The following is a 20,527-nucleotide window of genomic DNA, read 5'->3' on the forward strand; positions in this document are numbered from 1 at the left end:
CCATAATGAACGTGATCAGTTGCAGAGCTAAATTAGTGTTAACATACATAGAACAATCTACTGTCTTCTTTGCATTTAAATTTTTTACTGAAATAAAATAGGCAAAGTGAAGTGACAAAGTCATAGTTTTGGTTCATTATATCACAACTCACTATATTTGATAAACTGATGAGGTTTTATGAGTAAAATGTTGATTGTTCGTATGAATTTAATGAAGCAAAAAGTAAAATGATATATTACTGAAGTGTACATTAGTAGATTTGTTTTTAGTGGAGTTTCTACCTCTCCCTTCAGCCTCTTGTAAAGCCGTCGAGCAATCATGCCTCTGGTGTATGCCTGGATGGTGATGATTGCCCACAGTCGATGTCTGAACGCCCGGCGCACCAAGTATCCTCGACAGCGACCCTGGAATCTCGTGATCCGCTGACGGGCGACATGATACGACGCGCAAAGTTTCCTAGAACGGACCAGAGCCTGCAGGCGGGAGAACCCTGCCCGCATCTAAGGAGACACAGAAAAGAAAGGTTTACAGTCATGCTGATATGAAAAAGACCTGAAAACACTTTTCTGTCATTCAACATGTTTGCTGCCTGTGTGTGATGTGGGTGTAAAACGCACAGCTCCATAGTTCTTCCGACACTGGTATCCCCTCCATGTTTTTTGGATGAACACGGCCGACTTCCTCATCCTCAGGAAGTTGGACCTGATGGCAGGAGACAGAAGAAAAATCATTATTATCAATAAATACAACTTTTTCTGAGAGTCGTATTAAAATCTGACGTGTTCACACAGGTTTTCCGACCGACCTGTCCTTGAAACCTCGAACCACCTTCTGGATGAGGATGACCTTGTCAGTGATGGCTTTGTCTCTCTCGATCTCCAACAGCATGTCATGGTGATCCTGCACATCAGCAGAGAAAACCAATCATTTAAGTAACTGCTGCTCTGGTTCTGATAACCACATATCTCCCGTAACAGTTATTACTTATTACACTTATTACTTATATGAACTGTAACAAAACAATGTTTTCGCACCGATCTATGCATGCTGCCCTGTTGTCGCTGACCTACATTTAACTATTTAACTCACTCCAATCTCAGAGTAGTTCTGGACACACTAAAATAATCATAAAATACATTTTTCTTTTTTGATGCCCTATACAATTAACTGAAAAACAAAAGTTTGTTTACAAACCCACTGATCATATACTGTATCACATCAAAGTTATTAGACTTCCCCCACAGGAAATGATCAATATTTTGGTCACTGCTGAGGGGTTTCACAATAAAGCTGCATTTTCCTCCTACAGGCTTTAATCGGACAGCTTTTTAACAAACGTCTGAAACTCCTTCCGCAATCTCTTCCTCCTGTGATCTGTCCATCTGTCCTCTGGCTGATCTGACCACATCCTGTCAGCGAAGTGTGGGTAGTAGTGCACCCCCCCAACCCGATTGCACTTTCTACCTCGTGTCCTGTTTCCTGAAAGGCCGAGCAGTGAGGCTCAACAGAGACGAACCCTTAAACCACTAAAGCGGAGAAATAAACCTGACTATTTCAGTGTGGCTGTGAAAGAGAAACATACATGTATGTCATCTCCTTTCAGTCAGGGGTGAAAGATTTCATTTCAGGAGCGGGGACAGCTTGACACACAAGCAAAGCAGTTTCTTCAAAACATTCTTTATAGGGAGAACTTGAAACAACTTGACTCTTGCTATGACTTAGAGCATCAGGTTAAGGGCATTGAAAATTTAAATTTGAACATTTATCAGACCACATTATTGCTTTAGATCAGTTTCTAAAACATTTACAAAAACATCATAAAAACTAACCTCTGTTAAACCAGGGTGTCAGACACCTCCTTATTTTGTTACTAAGTTTTGTCCAGGTTTAAACCTCAAACAGCATGCAACATAATAGTGTATTAAATGTTTAAAGAGTATTTCTTGAAAGGCTGACAATGCAGAGATTGAAAAGAAAACCTCTGACGACACAGAGGTTAAAAGATATTAAAAAATAAATACCACTGATCACATAATCTTCAAGTTTTCAGCTGCAGAGCATGAGAACCAAGTCTAAAGTCTAAAAGCAACAGGCTGATGTTGGGTCTGTTCACTTTCACACACTGACAACACAAACTGCTGAACAGCAGTCATGCCCACATGATGTTTGTATTTCACCTTAGGGGACAGAAGTGACAGCATCACCATGGCAACGAACCAACGGATGTGCCTTTACTGTGACTTTTGACCTAAGGGCGCCGCCTGACCTCACAAGGCGGGAAAACAAACACAGACAGAGTGCATAGACAAAGTTGTAAAGAAAAGGAAAAAACCCACATGAACAAACATATTCCTGATGGGAACTGAAGCAAATGTGTTCATTTTCATCAACAACTGATCTTAAAAAAACACAGAGAAAGCGATGAACCAAAAAACACAGTCTTTCCAAACACTGAACTGGAAACAATCACAGCAAACCACATGTGTCCAAAAAAATGTAGAAAATAAAATTCCCATTTTCATTTTTTGTCTGAACAAGGTGAACATGTACAGTGCATGTGTATTTCTATTATTCTAAAGGTTGTAAAAGACATTGAGAAAACAGAACTTTACTGTAATACTGTGGACTGTATTTTGTGACTTATTTATTTATCATATCATTTATCTGCCCTTTCAGAATACAAGCTTCTTATTTTATTTAGTTATTTCCCAAACCTGCACTAAAATGTCTTGTCATTTCATCTCAATGTTAATCTCATCACTGAAACGGAGTTGAATTGCCCTTTAAAGTGGGATTACCTTGAGGAAGATCTTGGTTTTTCCCATCTGCCAGTCGTCATCTCGCCCAAGAACCGCCTCAGCAATTCTTTGACAGGTTCCCCTCAGGTCCTCCTAATGAGAGAGAGAGGGAGAGGGAGAGGGAGAGAGAGAGAGAGAGAGAGAGAGAAAGAGACATAACAACAAAGAGAGAGAGGTCAGTTGTTAATTTGCGGAATTTGTTAACAAATGCAACAAATATAGAACAATACAACTTTAATCTAAATGCTTGACAAGCTGTAATAATTACGATGATCACCATCACTGAACATGACGATGATGATTGAGGATAACAACAATCACCAGAAAAATTTTTATTCATGCTGAGGTAAACATCAATATCTGGATTATTTAATTGTTTTGTTTTCCCAAAGACTACTGTGCAACATAACAGTTTAACTCAACTTTATCCTATATGCTATTTTCAAAATACGAATACTGATGTTAAGGGACAAAAACAGGAACATGCCGGCGTCTAAGAAAAACAGATGACGGATTAAGAGTCATTTGATCGATGTCAAGTATCACAAATCACAGTTTCATGACAAACACACACTCACATGGCTGTGGTTACACTGTACCTGTTTGTATGCCGGTTTGACTCCAGGCATGAGCACACGGTAGCGATCCACAAACTCCACAAACGTGTAGCGGATGGGATATCCTGCACGTCGGATACGAATGGTCTCCATCATCCCGGAGTACCTCAGCTGACGCACGCACAGCTCCCTGTCAAATAACTACACACACAAACATGTTTCAGGTTATGGTATTAACTGTTTGACACTCACTTTCCCTTCAAATATCCCTTTACCAATTTTCAAACAAAGTGTTTTTTTTACCAATAATTCTTTAAAAGATTAATATCATAAGGTTATGTTTCTATAAAAAGAGCAGTGACTCACCATGGGCTTCTTGAATTCATTGGGTTTGATGCAGCGAACAAAGAACGGCTGACAGACACTCAGCGTCCTCATCAGCAGTTCAAGAGATCTTTTAAACTGACTGCTCAATGTGGGCGAGCGCTTCCTGGTCTCTGCTCCCTAAAAAAAAGAAAAAGAGAGAGAGAGAGAAGTAAAACAGTGTGGAAAGTGTCAGGGTCAGAAACAATGAGGACTCTCTTTTTCTGTTCCTGAGCTCTGACACCGTTTCCCTCGGTCTCTAAATATAATTGTTTGACTGACAAAGCAAGTTTGGAGAATCAAAGAGCCGACCAATCAACAACTGTCCACTGCATCAGTCCAATAATCAAATAATCAATAGAATCATGAGCACAAATATTTTTAAACCTAAACTGACAAGTGTTCAGTATCACCATCTTAGGGGAATATGTTTAAAATATCTGATTCTGTTCATCTCTTCTGCATTTTAAATCAGGGACAAATACAAATACAACCACATTATTTTATATCATATAGTGCTGTAAAATTAAAAATGTATGTTTCGTATAAATATTCAAGATAAATACATAAATAGTATTAAGTACAGTTTTATTGAATACTTTCCTCCACTGGTTCAAACACATTTTAAAGCAATGACATTGAGAAATTTGGGGATTTATTACAAATTGTAAATGCTCAATAGGTTTTGAAACAAGTTACCTCTTTCTTACTTGTTAGCTTAACGCAAACAGTGAACATATGAACTCGCTTCACGACCGCTGCCTTATTTACACGATTAATCATTGTGTGTATACATATTCTGGTTGTAAATAAAAACACACGATTAGGTTTGGACAGTTTAATTGACTTTTCTGTGTTTCGCAGCTAACAAGCTCAGCTGTTTCCTCTTTGAAATAATTAAATTGACGCCGATTTTGAAATTAGCAGTTAATATTTTTACGTACAATTGAGCCCCGAGATCTCTCTGTGAATCACACTGGAACAGAAAAAACATAGTGTTTCGATGTTTCTCAATGAGATCATTACTACACAAATAATGCAGCTGCGGGAGAGTTTAACACCGTCATACCGTCCTTTACGGCCATTACAGTCCTCTGTAAACCATTTCGAATTTTCTTTGCTCGATAACTGCCACACCGTGATAGAAAAAGTTAGCTGGATAATGTCACCATAGTAGTTTTTTATTTTGAAAGTTTTACGCCGACAAAGCGTGTGTTGTATCTGTCTTTACACGAGCTCGGTTCAGAAGTTATTACCGACATACCACCCAGTTGTCACAATGAGCAACTGCAGCAATAAAGTTGCACAAAGGTATTGACATTAATCGATAGTAATATCTAGTCGTACCATTATTAGTGTAACTGATTCAGTTAATTAGTGAAGAGAGACAATTATCTGAGCAGGGCGATACAAATCACACGTGTTTTCTGCCATCTACTGGACAAAATCATGAACTACAGGTACTAAGGTACTACTATCAGTCAATACTTTCAAAATAAAATCATAAGTGAACTTAAAAAAGGAAATACGTTTTCGTCTTTCTTAATCTTATCTATTAATAATTAATGAACACACTCAACGGGAGTTTGTTTACCCACTAATCTACCAGTTTTACTTGATTTTAAATTACAGTTCCTTTATTTTGTTTTTTATTCATGCTGCTTTTTTGTGTTTCCTCACTTCAGTCACAGTCACATTATTAATGTTGAAGTAAAAACAAATCTGATTTGAATTTTTACAGAATTAATCACAGCAATAATTTAATCAATAAATTTTGCAACACTAATAATAATAATAATAATAATAATAATAAATTGGTCCGTTACCATGGCAACATCAGCCTGGAAGATTTGTTTGATGAACTTGTTCTTGGAGGAGTGAACCAGCTGGATAATGTCACCATATAAAGTATCTCTGTTCTTCTCTAGGAAACCTGCAGGACACACACAGTTTTAGAAATGACTGCTTCTCAAAAAATATTGCGCGTGTGTGTGTGTGTGTGTGTGTGTGTGCGCTGACCTCTTGTTTCGTAGAAAACCACTCCAGCAAAGTGCTGGATACCAAATTGCGTCTCATAGTTGTTCTTAGGAGGGATATAGTTTGTGTTGACTTTGTGCTGAAAGTTGAGCTTGTTCAGCATTGTGGTGTCAGTGCCCTGCAGCAGACACAACAACCACAGACAGACAAACAGACGCATGTGCTTGTTTATTTAAGCACCTGGAAACAAGCTTTTTAAATCTGTGTGTAATCACTGACACTCTGAGTGTCTCTGAGTGCGTATGATTGTACCTTGGGGAACTTGCTCTCCTCATCAATGAGTGAGATGATGTTCATGGGTTTGATGGCGATCATGTCCAGAGCGTCCTGGTTGTCGGTGAACTCGATGTGCTGCCAGTTGATGTGTTCCAGGTTGTACTCCTCCTGCTCAAGCTTGAACACATGACGCACAAAGAACTGCTGCAGGTTCTCGTTGGCGAAGTTAATGCACAGCTGCTCGAAGCTGAAGGAGGGAGAAAAGTGACAGAAAAGACAAAGATGAGGCAAATTTATACTGTGATATATATATATACTGTACATACAGTATATATGATAGACGCTGAAACTGTGTGATGGAACAGAAGGAGGAGAAAAAACAGCTTTATTCTGGTTCCTCAAACAACAATTAATGGGATTAATAGGAAATACAAGTTAATGAAGAATGATGTTACAACAAATATTATGCCAGAAAAATATGTCTGCATATTATTTCATTATTTATTCTGAATGTATTACTGTGTGTGTGTGTGTACCTGTTGACAGTGAAGTTCTCAAAGCCAAAGATGTCCAACAGTCCGATGGAGCGTCGCAGAACTTTAGGATGCGAGGAGGGAGGTTTGTAAATAGCGGCATTGATCTTCTCCACGATCCACACGAACAAGCGGCCATAAATACCCTGCACACACACACACACGCACACAGTGTCAGTATTCACACCACAAAGGTTGTGTTAACGTGCAAAGAAATGAAGTAGCCATTGGTTCAGACAGAAAGTGCAGGAGAGAAGAAAGTGAACCGTCTTTACTAAACATGCTGATAATCGATAGATCAATAAAAGATCGATACAGGACAGTTTGTGTTGATCAGTGTTTACCTTGACAAAAGCGTCCCGCACATCCAGAGCTTGTTCCATGCTGAGCGGCGTGGAGACGGTCTCTCCTCTGGTGATCAGAGTCCGACTGGTGAGACAGTTCATCAGGTCCTTACTGTCCACCTGACACATACACACACACACACACACACACAGATGTGAGGACATATTTAGTTACAAACCCATCATTGTAAGGACATTTTTCTGATGTGAGGACATTTTACCTGGTCATCAAAACCTTTAAGGGCATTTTGGGGGTAAAGACCTGGTTGTAGGTTAGACTTGGGTTTAGACTAACGGGCTTAGGAATGCATAATGTCTATGAATGTCCTCACAACTGTAGTGCGACTAGTGTGTGTGTGTGTGTGTGTGTGTCACCTCCAGCAGTGTAGCAGCAGTGGTGAGGTGAGGGCTGCGGACGACCTCACAGGCATCCAGGTTGTCATAGGTTCGAGCTGCAGATTAAAGTATGTACATTTTTTAAAACCCCACAAAGAAAATCCACAAATGATCTGTGATTTAATCTCTTTCTTATGTCGTCATGTGAGACTGATATCCACTCAATGTGTCTTGATAGGAAAATATTTAACAAATCAATTTCTTATTAAATTAAATTAAAATAGTTGTTCAACCCTGTGTTGTCTGAAGATTTGAACAACTCTAACAAAGCCTTACAGTCAATCTACATCATTAACAAATAGAAGAGACTTTTATTACCTTCATATCTGAGGTTACCCATGTGTAAAATAGCAGCCAGCAATTTAGTAATCTCCCAGTTCTCTTTGTCTGTGAACATTAACACCTGCAGAACAGAAGAGGAGAAAAAGAAAAAACATCTATTCACAGTTTCTCTGTGCTATCTTTTCACCAGTGTGTGGATTTAGATCTCACCTTCATGGCAGAGCGGATATTGGAGTATTCCTTCAGGTCATCTCGGCCGTCACACACTGTGCAGTTTCCCTGCAGAGAAATGTTGTGATTGCGATTAATACATATGATTAGCTTTAAGGGCTTTAAGTCTTTTCTACAGTATTTTGGAAAGCTATGTGTAGTTTATCTGTCTGCATCCAGGAACGTTTCAGGCGTGAGGTGCAGACAGAGGCAGATTGGCCACAATCACAATTTTTGAGAGGCTAAAATAAAATTACACTAGTAAAGTCCTGCTGAACGTCCGGGTTTATGCCAATTGGCTGAGGCAGGCAGTAGTTTTGACGAGCATCACAAACACTACAACAAAAAACTGCTATACAGAGAAACACAGGGCTGGCAGACCTTAATCAGCATTCAGAATAAGAAAACTTTATTTCTTTATTTTGCCTTATGTGAATGTATTTGGCAACGTCTTGATTGTAACAGTCATTTATGTTTAAAAGTTACAAACTACAGCTTTAACATAAGGCTCCCCTAATAAATCCAACAATAATTTCAACATTAGAAAGACTTTTCCAGCTGGAAACTGAAGTTTGTAAACCTGTCACTCTCGCTCACCAAGGTCTGTTTTCAGCTTGTTAGCATGTAGGGGCTTAGGTGTACATTTGGTAAAATGATATCATGTAGGTAAATCCAAACACAGGATTTTAAACATAGAAGTAAAAAAATAACAAATGGAACTTAGTGATGGAAGCAGCAGTGGTCAATTCATGTGTGCTGTGATACAGAAAATGCTGACTTCAGTGTGGGGGAGTGAGCAGTTCACAAAGCAAGGCTGTCTAATCTCAGTGACAGTGAGTGGTGAACTTCACTCACTATAGTCAGGTACGTGTAGTCTGTGGCTTTGCTCAGCCCCAGCTTCTTCTTCTCATCTGCAGTCATTCCTTTCAGCATGCAGTAGAAGACGTGGTAGTTCCTCTCATCATGGGCCTGCACAGAGACAAGAATCTGAACGGTGTCTGTCTGTAGTAAACTTTTCACCGATCAAGAAAGGGCCACACAGTGGTTTCTGCTGGCAAGTTCTGACATGTGTTAACAAATGATTCTCCAAAATTCCACCAAAAAATGAAAATATGTATTCCTTAATGATTCCGTAAAGTTAAACAATTCAGTAAAACCAAAAACAACTTTCCTATGCAGTTTAATATATTATATATCATTATACACGGTCAAAAAACGGTGTGCTTCTCCTCCCAGTTGAGCAACATCCAAACACTCCCATCAACCTGAAGTGCTGGGAGGTTCCAAACACAAAACAACAAAAATGTCTCTTACAACATCGTTACATTAATTAAAACATGAATAACTTGTGCCTTGGTGTGGTCACTGTGAGTCGTACCTGTCTGCAGACTCTGGATTTCTCCAGCAGGTACTGCTCTATCTTCGCTCCTTCTATGGCTCCTCTCTTGTTGAAGTGGATGTCGATGTATTTCCCAAAACGAGACGAGTTGTCATTGCGGATTGTTTTTGCGTTGCCAAAGGCTGCAAGACAAACGAGAGGAATCTGTGACGTGACACGACAGAAATCCACATTTCTGGATAATCCGGTCAACACATTAGAAGTGACACACTAACGTATACTGAGACAACATTTGAATTATAATATTTCAAAACCAACACAGCACATAACAGAGCAGTCATTGTTTTCTGAACCTGCTACTGATATGAAAATGGTATTTATTCTTTTATATGTCCTGTTTTATGGTTCTGATCTGGGAATTCCTTGATCCATGTCTTAGTCACAGGGTGACCTTTTACCATGAACACTTTATTTTAACGGGTGCATTTTATGAAACTACACACAAAAAAACAATATCTAACTTTTCAGTCTTATCTGAAACGCTCTGACTCTTTGGAAACAAGATGTAAACTTTACAGACAGATTTACACACGAGTGAGAAAAGACTGAAGAGTCTGAACCTCAGCTGGGATTTTATTGTTTGTAAACCTGTCTCTAATATTTACTATGACGTGTGCTGTTGACCTCTTGGCCAGGTCACCCTTGGAAAGGAGATTTCAATATTTGAGATCATCAGGTGAATTTGATCATTTGAAGTATTTATCAGTAAATCTGTGAGAAATGACTATGATGAAAAAGTTATTTTCAAATATAAAAAGATGGAGAGGCAGACAGATGGATGGACAGACAGACCTTCCAGTATGGGGTTGGCCTCCAGCACCTGCTGTTCTATCCAGGAGTGTTGTCCACTGATGGCTGCCAGGAACTGAAGGATGAGTTTGGTGCTCTCCGTCTTCCCTGCTCCAGACTCACCGCTGTGAAGCATGGAAGGGTTAAGTTAAAGTCTGACCAGATGGTGGCGCTACATGAGAAGTTAAAGGATCACTAAAGTCAACAGACACAGGAAATGCCTTCACCAATTTGCACTTTACTCGATCAAAACATTGAATAATTTGGATTGGGGCCACTCTTTCTTTACTACCTGATGATGCAACACTGATCGCGGTTGTTCCTCTGCATGTTGAAGTAACAGTTGTCAGCGATGGCAAAGATGTGGGGCGGCATTTCCCCAATCTTCTTGTTGGTGTAGAGGCGGATCTGGTCGGCGGTGTAGATAGGCAACAGCTGATAAGGGTTGACGGCCACGAGGATGGAGCCAGTGTACGTCTGCATGCAGAGGAAGAAGAAGAGTGAAGAATTTCCATGGTCTATGAGGACCTATGAGGCCTGGACAGCATGTTTTGTAGAGCTGTTGTCAGTTACTAAAAAATACATTAATCATATGTAAGTAAACATACAGATGTATGTAAGGCAAAATTAATCATTTCATAACTTTAAAGCCTTAAACATTATAAATTGTTGTCTGTAGATGAACTTTCAATTTTCTTTGCAATTTGCAGGAATACATTTTTAGAATTAGTGGCATCTAATGGTGAGACTGTAGAGTCGACTGTAACAGAGGACTCCACTGCTCAAACATCATTATTTCATGCAAGTCAAGAGACTCTGGCATTTGCACAACAGAAAGAATGTTAATCTTCTTCGTTTGCTTCTGTTTTAAAACACATGTTCTGGCTGGGTTAACAGGCTGCAAATGGTGGCACAAGATGGCGGCCACTGTAAAGCAAGACATTTGCCTAAAGTACATTATTCTGGAGCTTAAAAAAATCAACACTTTATTTTATTTTTTTAAAGGGATTATACACAACATGCCGTTTGGAATATATTTGGAATATAAATGTAATATAAATATATTACATTTCTGCCAATTAACTATTATAAAAGTTACACACTGGACCTTTAATATCAGTAACATGGTTAGTTACATATTTTACAGCACAACTAGGAAAATGAATCAGTAGATTGATTTTCTGTAGTGTGAAGTTTGGCTAACATCTCTCAACTCTCCAGGTTGTTACGACGACTCACTCTGGTCAGTTAGTGACCGACTGCCACACCAGTAAATCCTTCCATATGATCGGAGTGAAATTATTAATGTCGTTTAATACACAGTATTATAAGAGCTACAGACACCAGCTCCTGTGTTTCAGAAACAAATTACAGACTCAAAGCTTTCACGTGTGTGGTTGCATTTGGCTGAAATTAAGCTTTTCAACTTGTGATGATTCAGTGCATGAAAATCAAGTCAAATATAAATCAAACGCTTCTTAAACACATCACAGTCTGTGTTGTGTATGTCGGTGGTTGGTGTGGAGGAGGATGGATGAGGTGACACCGGCCTCGTAGCTCAGATGTTGAGCAACAACAATGAGAACGTATCAAAGTTCACCACAGGAGAACAGGCGGCCATGTTGAAAATAAATCAACAAGCACTCAGGCTGCAGCGCTGAGGCCAAACCCTCGGTATCATACAGCAGAACATGACACCGTCACAGGCTCAGCCTTCAAGAAAAACTGTTCTTTTCATCTAATCAGCAACAAATCCATGACTTTTCAGACTCTTTCAGACAACATGCAGACACATGCAGTTTATGTCAGGCCATGCAGCAGTACATTAGGTCAGATCTCTCTATATCTCCAGCCATGCTCGCCCTCCATAGGAGCAGACGACTTACCCGACCGCCGCAGTTTGTCTTCAGAGGAAACAAGAAAAAAGGATAGAGGAAGAAAGACAGCAAGGGATTTGAAGATGGGATGAGAGAATAAAGAAGCAAGAAACTGAGTTGAGAGAGGAAAAGCAGCCAAAAGTGAAAGTCAGAGCCTCAGGTTAGTGAGGAAATATAATAAATATTATAATAATATGTTCATGACCTGGATAAAGGTTTTAAAAAAGTTCAAGCAGTTCCTTAAGTAGCACCGGAGGTTGCTGAGAGTGACACCTTTGCCAAGAAGCAGCCTGAGACATGACGGTTTGTTTTCACTGAAAACATTTGCTGCCACCGTGACTTTAATTACTTAACAAAAAGCTCATCTAATAAACTTTACACCTGCCGCAGTCTGTGCGAGAACTCAAGAATATGTTTGACAATTCATCTGTTAGAACAGCAGAAGTTTGTGCACCGCTCACTCTCCCGCAATAAAGTCCATAGAGAAATTCATCATTGTTATATCACAGGAAACTGAACAAAAAAAAGGATTTCAAACACAGAAGTCACAAAATACCAAATTTAAACTAGGAGATATTGTAGACTTAAGCAGGTATGTAGTGTATTAAGTGAGTCTTTAGTTTAGTAGTAAATATTTTCAGAGAGAATGAGCGTCCGTGTCACAGGATGATCCTCAGAGAAGGAGTCGTGCTTGACATCAGTAACTTATACATCCACCACACTTTAAAATCCTTGACTATGACTTCAAGGGGACAAAAGGAAGGTAACAAAGAAACTGGTGTTCCTAATAAAGAGCTCACCAAGTGCAAAAACATATGTTAACAGTTATTGTTGTATCAACACTTACATAGATGAGTTTCTCTCTGTATCTGATGAGCAGATTTCGCAGAATTCCCGCTTCATTCAGGTCTCCAAGACGGATCATGTCCTCCACCCCGTGGATGGAGGTGGGGTGCATTGGCTTGATGTTAGTGGCATTTTGGGGGGAGATCCAGTGCTCCTGAAGGCGAAAGAAGATGCAAAATTCACTTCAATGTCATTTCTGGACAGAGGGAGAAGACATGCACTTGGTTTGATGTAGGGCTCCTCAGATCCCTTTTGCCTGAGGCCCCCAAAGTCTCGTAAATGTCCCTGCTGCGTGTGAACATGACTTCTGTTAGCCTTCTGGAGGAACGCCAGAAAAAAATCAACACCACCATCTCTACACCAGGAACAGAAGTAGACCAGATTTAGGTCACTATTTCAGAGCATGTGAAAATCAATCCAGTCCAACACATAACAACACATAGTTTAAAACATTTTGAATATTGTTTATTTTGTTGTTGTAATTATTATTATTAGGAGTGTTGATTGTCTGATTGTTTGAAATTCTAATGAAGGCACTGGTTTAGCTTTAGAATTGAGTGGTAAACGCTGCTAAGTGCCTATTTCCGCTCATGTCAGTCATGGTGTTCTATTTTATAGTATACACTATCATGCATATGATAAACTACTATATTCAATATATATATATATATTCAATATATATATGTATATACATATACTACATACAGGGTGGACAACCCTTTTCTACTGTGGCAACTAGAAAAACACACAACACAATCACAACTTCATTTCACATGTCAAGTTGCATATTTTGCATTCCAATACACAAAATAAACAATTTGATTATAGTATTGTACAGTTTATTATTACTTTGAGGCATTATTTTATTCAAGAATCAAGCACTTTAATGTCATCATATATATAAATTTTTTGTTAGATGTCTTACAGCTCACAATACAATACGTACATTTTAAGAACAAAAAACATATACACAATATGTACACATTTATTATTGCACATTATTTTATAACTGTTTTAGTTTTATATGTGGTTCAAATTAACCTCCCTTCTCTGAGTCTGTGCTCGCACTCTAGTCAAAATTGTAATGTAAATCTTTTGGCAGTGGACTTTTATTTCCTGAGGAATCTTTTTTTTAGTTGTTGTTTTATTTTAGTTACAGGTCAGTTCAGATGAGCTGTAGTTTCTCTTTAAGTATAAAACACTTACATTTCCCTCATCGTCCAACACCTGGATCTGACCCGAGTCACAGAGTTTGACCACAGCTCCGACTGGAACCTCGAACTCTCGTCCACTCTTCAAATCCAACCAGACATAGTCGCCCTGGAAAAGAAATCAAGAATTAAATCTGAGAACAAGAATGTAGACAAATCAGTGCTGTAAAACGATTAGGGTCAGAATAATGACTGTAAACTCATACACTGTATATAAATCAAGACAGAAGAAGAAGAAGAAGAAAGGAACCGTGTTTTGATTTAATGAATGCATGAATGTGATTGACGATGATTAGAATCCATGATTAGAATCCTGCCGTGACATTACTGAATCACCATTTCCACACTGTTGTCTACAGACGTGTGAAGTCTTTCACCTTATTCCTCAATTCATCACTGGAATGCTTTACCGTGTTTAAGGAAACATTTCAAAAATCTATTCTGGCTTTTAAATGAATGATGCAGTCTGAAAATCAACCAAGGAAAAATCTTCTGGAAATCTGAAGGAATGTGCTGATGTGGACCGGAAAAACAGACAATATGAAGGAGAGGACAGAGACATTTAAAACTCATAAAAATCATAAATCATGTGAAGCCTGAAGGATTTTTTCTCTACCCTCTCATATAGATGAAGGACTTCTACATCATTTTTAAATAACACTTTCTTGACCTTTACTTTTCCCCCAAGATACAGATTAATAATGATGTCACTACAAATCATTTTAGCTACAGTCTGCAAAGGAAAGAGAAGGATGAGGCAGTAACGCGACATAACGGACGCCAACGGCTGTGAAACAACAAAGAAGAAGAATTTATATTGTTAAACAAACGTGTCAGTGATTATGTTTAGTGTCAACACATTTGTGACTTAATGAATACATAAATTAACCTTTCACTATGATGTCTAACTACAATTAAGTTGAAACTTAAGTATGAGTGCATGAGTTCCAGCCCCAGACACAAACACTCACTCACTCGTATTTTCTTTTGCAGAAAATCCAGGTGAGTGCTGTGTAAAACTGTGGCACAGGATTTCTTTTGGACAAAGGCAACAATTTTATCTTTAAACGTTTGTTTGGATATACAAAATTTTCCACAATCTACCAGGGATTTGTTCCAGCACATACTAGCTCAGCTCCTTGGTGAATGACGTCAGGAAAGGTTAACCAGGTTAACCTTTAACATTCTGCACTGATGCCTCTGTCTAGACTGATTTCATAAAGTGAAGATGGAATAAATCCTCTTACTGTTACATTTACTTTCTGTAAGGACACAAAGACTTAAGCTAACAATTATGATCCATGACTCCATGACTCACGCAGATATGTAATTGATGTTTGATGCATGGAACACACACAGGTATTTTGTGAAACAAATCCCACAGGCTAAAGATATATAATTATGATTCATGAAACACACACACACACACACACACACACATTTGTGCACCTATTCTTTTAAGGACACTGCACTGACTCTCATTCACTTTGACAGCCTGAACAAAGCGTTATCACTAACCTTAACCATAACCAGTTAATGTCTGACCTTAACTTAAACACACTTAAATATTATTGGGTTGCAGCGTACCGGCAGAAGCGTGCTGGGTTTCGTAGCAGTGTTGATGTTGCGTACCAGCGCCCATTTGGCCTGATCCTTTTCATAAAGTTCCACATAGTCTCGACGTTTGTACATCTTCCCGTCAGACACAGTATAATCTCAGACTTCTAATTCACGCAAGTGCAGGTGGAAAGTTGTAAACGTGATGTTTGTGTTATCTCTGTCTCCTCTGGTTCTTCCCACAAATGTGTGGACAGTTCCCGAACATCCATCCAATAATTTTTAGGTTAGTTCCTCAGTGCAGCAGGTGAAAACGCTGCAGTGTTCAAAGTCACAGTCACATTACGCCTCTGTTTCTCTTCTCTGGGTTAATCTCAAACCCAAAGTGTTTCCTTAAAATGATGCTCCAAAAAAGGATGTCATTGAAAACAGGTCCAGGATCAGACTTCAGACCACTTCAATCAATCCTGTCCTGTCAACAAAATCTAAAAAAAAATATACATTTTAAATATATAAATTAAAAGAAACAAAAAGCACCTTCTGCCACCTGTCTGATCAGTGTAAACTTCTACTGCAATAACTGTCCCTCCTTCTCTCACTCTCTCACTTTGTTAACCCACAACCTCTCCTGTCGCCCATGGCAACAAGATGTCACTTCCACCTCAGGTGTGTCCCGTGGTGTTGGATTTCTGTATGGATAAATACACCGCGGGCTCTTCTTGCAATGTAAATTCTGCAGATTATGCAGGATGAACTGTGTTTCCTGGCCGGGGAATACAGAGGACAATGTACGCACATTAGTCATTATAATCTGAGAATGAGACTCATGAGTCTTAATAACCTTGTGTCCATCGAGATGAGTCGCACATTTTCAGCATAAGCAGTTGGTGGTGCCAAATTTACAGTTCAGGTTCGCCACAGAAGAAGGATAACTTTCAACCTTCACACAAATCAAATACAAGCATAGAAATAGGCTGATGATGAAATAAAGATATAAAAATAACAGAAACACAGGACGCAAAAATGTGTATTTACAAAGAACAGAATCAGGAATGATCGTTTAATGAGTGTTAAAACAATAACAGTGACCTATACAAATTATCTTCAATCTGAATGACAGAATATGAGTTAATATCAGTGTTTTTTCTGCTCTGACACAGACAGGACGTGTAGATGTTCCTGAAAAACATTTTTCTTCCATCGACATCAGAAGGTTTTCATTATTCTGTGAAATTGTTGGATGGATTTTAGTGAAATTTTAACATGAACATTTTTGTCATGCGACAAAAATCCCTGATGACAGTTATAATAACACCCTCAGCTGTGTTCAGCGCTCGTTAGCAACTGCTAACATGCTAAACTTCTTTTTCTTGTGACTGATATGTTAGCATGCTGCTGTTAGCATTTAGCTTGAATAAAGGCTGTGTGGATTTGACTCAAACTTATCCTTGTGAGGACATTTTGGCTGGTCCTCACAACTTTAAAGGTTTGACGGTTAAGACTTGGTTATAGGGTCAGGGTTAGAATTGTGTTTAAGTTAAAGGTTTAGACATTTACTTGTGACAAGGAAAAGTGCTATGTCTATGAGCGTCCTCACTAAGAATGCTGTACAAGAATGTGTGTGTGTGTGTGTGTGTGTATGTGTTAAATTAAGTAAATACCCTGTCTGGCAAACTGAGCCACCTGAACATTACACCACCATGCACCTGTCATTCCGTGGGCTTGTGCATATGTGTACACACACACACACACACACACACACACACACACACACACACACACACACAGAGAGAGCTATCCTTTTAAGGACTCTCATTGACTTCCACTCAGCCGAAACAAAGCCTTATCCTTAACCTTAACCTAACCACAATTCAAATCTTAGCCGGTTCCTTGGTCTCCATGAGGACTACTGGTCCTGACAAGGTCAGTGTTTATGCCAGAGAAGATCCTAATGACGTAACAAATACAAGCACACAAGTGCGCACACACTCACACACAAAAAGATCAAAGTGAGCCGGGCCAGTAGCAAACTATCAGGAACCACTTGTTGAATTATTTAACGTGAACGATCTGTTTGGTGTCTGTCGTCTCGTCTCCTTTTTTCTTATTGTCTCTTTTCTTCATCTTTTCTTCCCTCTCATCGTTAACAAAGCTTCCCTTTAATTAAGTCTCATTTCCTGTGAATGTATTGATGCCATATATACTGATGTATAGATGGATACACTAAAACTAGGATGAACTCTGCAGTCAAATTACTTTTCTCATTGTTCATTTATCTGTTCCCTAAAGACAACGCAAGTTCCAGTAAGAAGCAACTGGTTGTGATGTCACTCATACAGTAAGAATCTGAACTCCCATTTTGGAGCCTCCTGAGCTGTGATTCAGGATGATGTGTCAATCTCACTGATGTCCACTCATGTGTGCCATATTTATCATCTACTTTCCTCTAATTAGGAACATAAATTACAAAAATTACATCACGTACAATTGAAGAAAAGCCTGAAACTAGTGATTGAGACAATGATCTCCTCAGGTAAACATTTACTGAGTTGCCCCCCGTGGCTAAATAATGTATTCTCATTTCCTGGTTAGTCTCAGAACAGACCAGGAAGACCACATAATTTTTATATATATATATATTTATATATATATATATATATATATATGTATATATATATGGTTTTTGCGTTTTAGATGAAAATGTCAACATTTTTGATAATTGTCACCTGACAAAACTTCCCAGACACACAGCATTCTCATTGTATACTCTAATAATAATAATACTCATGATGATGATAATAATAATAATACATTTTATTTGTTGGCACCTTTCTCGACACTCAAGTTCACCTTACATACAATGCAAACACATCTGGCTTAAGGTTTCAGTCATCACCACCTACAGGTATCTCCAGCTTGCTCTTTCAACTGCCATTTCACATTTTAGACGGTCCAGTGTCACGTGGCACTCTTGTATGTGTCATGTGACAGAGTATGCACTAGACTCAACCTCCTCTCACAGCCATCAGCTCACATGAGCAGATAGTTAGTTTAATAGAGTTTCATGGGGGTTTAGAGGCTTTTTACAGAAGTAATTTAAAGATCAATGAAGCCTCAGGGCTTCATTGATCAGTGATAAGCAGACACTAAAGCAGACTCTCTGACCCATTTAATATAGTGGTTTGTTTTCCTGCACCGAGGCTCAAGAGTATGCATGTATAACGCAAAGAATAAAAAATAAATCTAGTCTGGAACTCAGCTTTCAAATCAGATTAGTTTAAGAGTCAGGCAGCAGCCACGGTAATATATTATGTATTAAGATATATATAGTATAAATGTTTTATTTAAGTTAGTAACTGACAATCATCCATCCATGAATCAACTTTAACCTGCTGAGCTTATTTGTGACCTTATAAGTTATTGATTATTATAATTATTGTAAATGTAATACTGAGGACAGATTCTTCCACACAGACACAGACGTGACAAAGAAAGTCTCAGTGGCAGCTGTGATGTCATGTCCACGCCGCCTGTGGTGAATGGGTGTGCGCTCGCTTCATCATCTCTTTCTTGGGCTAAATAATTCAGGTCACACATGAGCCAAGTATTCACTTACGGCTGCTGGTGTCACTGCTGTGTGGAGAGGTAACAAACCACACAGAGGACACGTGAAAAAAGAGCCGTCAGAGCTCCTACGTTTCCTACGGTTCAAATGAACCACAAAGTCTGAATCAGTATGAATCAGAATGGCAACACTTATACTTACATGTCTTCTCCATGTCTTTCCTTCATTCCCTGTCATCTAACGTTTACTCTATAATTAAGACAATTATCCTCTGTGCAGACAGATTCTGTCTGCTGTGGTTTTATGTTTCTGTGAGTGGCATTTTACAGTCATTGTTCAACATTGTGATGCCATTACTATTTTGGCTAAATACAGATTTAAAACAACAAATAAAAATCTTCCAAATATTCTGGAAGCCTGCTGCTCTTATCACACAGTACCATGCTATATATCCAGAAAACAGGCTGAGCAGCAGGAGCAGCCGCAGCAAAGGTTCAGGAGGTAATTTGTCCCTACAGCCATCAGGCTTTTTTAATAACTCAACTAAGCTAGAGTGACACCTTTGTTTTAGTGATGTTTTGTCCTTGCACTGTCCTCTCTGTCTTATTAAGCCAGTTTTATTGTTTTATGGTTTTATTGCTGCATATTATTATATTTTTGAATGGAGTGTTATGTATTTATACAGTATGTACTAACACAGCATTAGTACTGACCTACATATGACATACATATACATACTGTACATATATACATACATAGATAATATGACTGGTATTCTGCCTTCTGTGGGTTTTGCACAAGTTAGAATTCTTAATTCATGAATATATTTTCAGGTCCACCTCATTGGGCATTAAACATTTACCATCCAGTGTGTAAGAAGTAGTGACATCTAATAATGAGCCAGCAGATTTGATCAAACAGAGGATTCCTCTGCTCACCCCTCCCTTACCTAAGCATGTGAGGGAACTAATGGTGCTTTTCCACAATACAGTCCCAGCACGGCACGGCTTGGCACAGAGTCATCATTGCACGGCTGCATGAAACTACTGTGACATCGTTTTATACACAACACACAAACTATTGACTTGTAAAGCAGTTGTTTTCAACGTACTGACTCATTAGACTCAGTTCATTAAAAAGATGTGTTTAGTAATTCCTGCGTGACTGGACCACATGACTCATGACTCAGAATCAGTGACCAGCAGTCTGTCAACATCACATTTTAGTATCGGAAACTCGCCATGAAGGTAGAATACTAGTCATTGAGTTTGAAGCTTCTCTCTGGCTGGTTTTTCTGTTTAAGCTGCTGTAGAAAATTGGCAGCACAACATTGGTGGCCTCCATAAAGCAACGCTCTTGTACATATAAAAGTATAAAACCCTTCTTAAATGTTTCACATTGCACCTTTAAATGTGTGCATGGACATTTGTGGCTCACACTCTCATAACTGCAGCGTCTTGTTTCCCTCAGTGTGTAACATGTTTACTACAAGTAACATGAGCTCACAGCTCATCACATCAGCTCATAGACTGTCATCAGGTATAAG

General features: G+C 38.8%; 1 protein-coding gene across 6 annotated transcripts in view; it reads right to left on the reverse strand.

Annotated features, from left to right (window-relative positions):
* The window catches only part of myo7aa (myosin VIIAa), a 58,700-nt gene that overhangs the window by 30,159 nt on the left and 8,014 nt on the right, over nucleotides 1-20,527 (reverse strand). For 4 of the 6 annotated variants that reach the window (XM_058634278.1, XM_058634280.1, XM_058634279.1 and 1 more), the window contains 21 exons: nucleotides 13,855-13,968; nucleotides 12,650-12,802; nucleotides 11,812-11,829; nucleotides 10,218-10,402; nucleotides 9,929-10,050; nucleotides 9,116-9,258; nucleotides 8,593-8,706; nucleotides 7,738-7,806; nucleotides 7,564-7,648; nucleotides 7,225-7,301; nucleotides 6,850-6,969; nucleotides 6,509-6,651; nucleotides 6,009-6,219; nucleotides 5,739-5,874; nucleotides 5,546-5,652; nucleotides 3,723-3,860; nucleotides 3,399-3,557; nucleotides 2,800-2,892; nucleotides 807-901; nucleotides 619-703; nucleotides 283-501 (listed from right to left, as the gene is read on the reverse strand). In XM_058634278.1, the coding sequence (XP_058490261.1) occupies nucleotides 283-501; nucleotides 619-703; nucleotides 807-901; nucleotides 2,800-2,892; nucleotides 3,399-3,557; nucleotides 3,723-3,860; nucleotides 5,546-5,652; nucleotides 5,739-5,874; nucleotides 6,009-6,219; nucleotides 6,509-6,651; nucleotides 6,850-6,969; nucleotides 7,225-7,301; nucleotides 7,564-7,648; nucleotides 7,738-7,806; nucleotides 8,593-8,706; nucleotides 9,116-9,258; nucleotides 9,929-10,050; nucleotides 10,218-10,402; nucleotides 11,812-11,829; nucleotides 12,650-12,802; nucleotides 13,855-13,968 (2,586 nt within the window). The remainder of the gene's footprint in view (nucleotides 1-282; nucleotides 502-618; nucleotides 704-806; nucleotides 902-2,799; nucleotides 2,893-3,398; nucleotides 3,558-3,722; nucleotides 3,861-5,545; nucleotides 5,653-5,738; nucleotides 5,875-6,008; nucleotides 6,220-6,508; nucleotides 6,652-6,849; nucleotides 6,970-7,224; nucleotides 7,302-7,563; nucleotides 7,649-7,737; nucleotides 7,807-8,592; nucleotides 8,707-9,115; nucleotides 9,259-9,928; nucleotides 10,051-10,217; nucleotides 10,403-11,811; nucleotides 11,830-12,649; nucleotides 12,803-13,854; nucleotides 13,969-20,527) is intronic. The other 2 variants (XM_058634281.1, XM_058634277.1) reach the window with 1 other exon arrangement.

Source organism: Solea solea, chromosome 7 (genome assembly GCF_958295425.1).
Source record: "Solea solea chromosome 7, fSolSol10.1, whole genome shotgun sequence".
NCBI lineage: Eukaryota > Metazoa > Chordata > Actinopteri > Pleuronectiformes > Soleidae > Solea > Solea solea.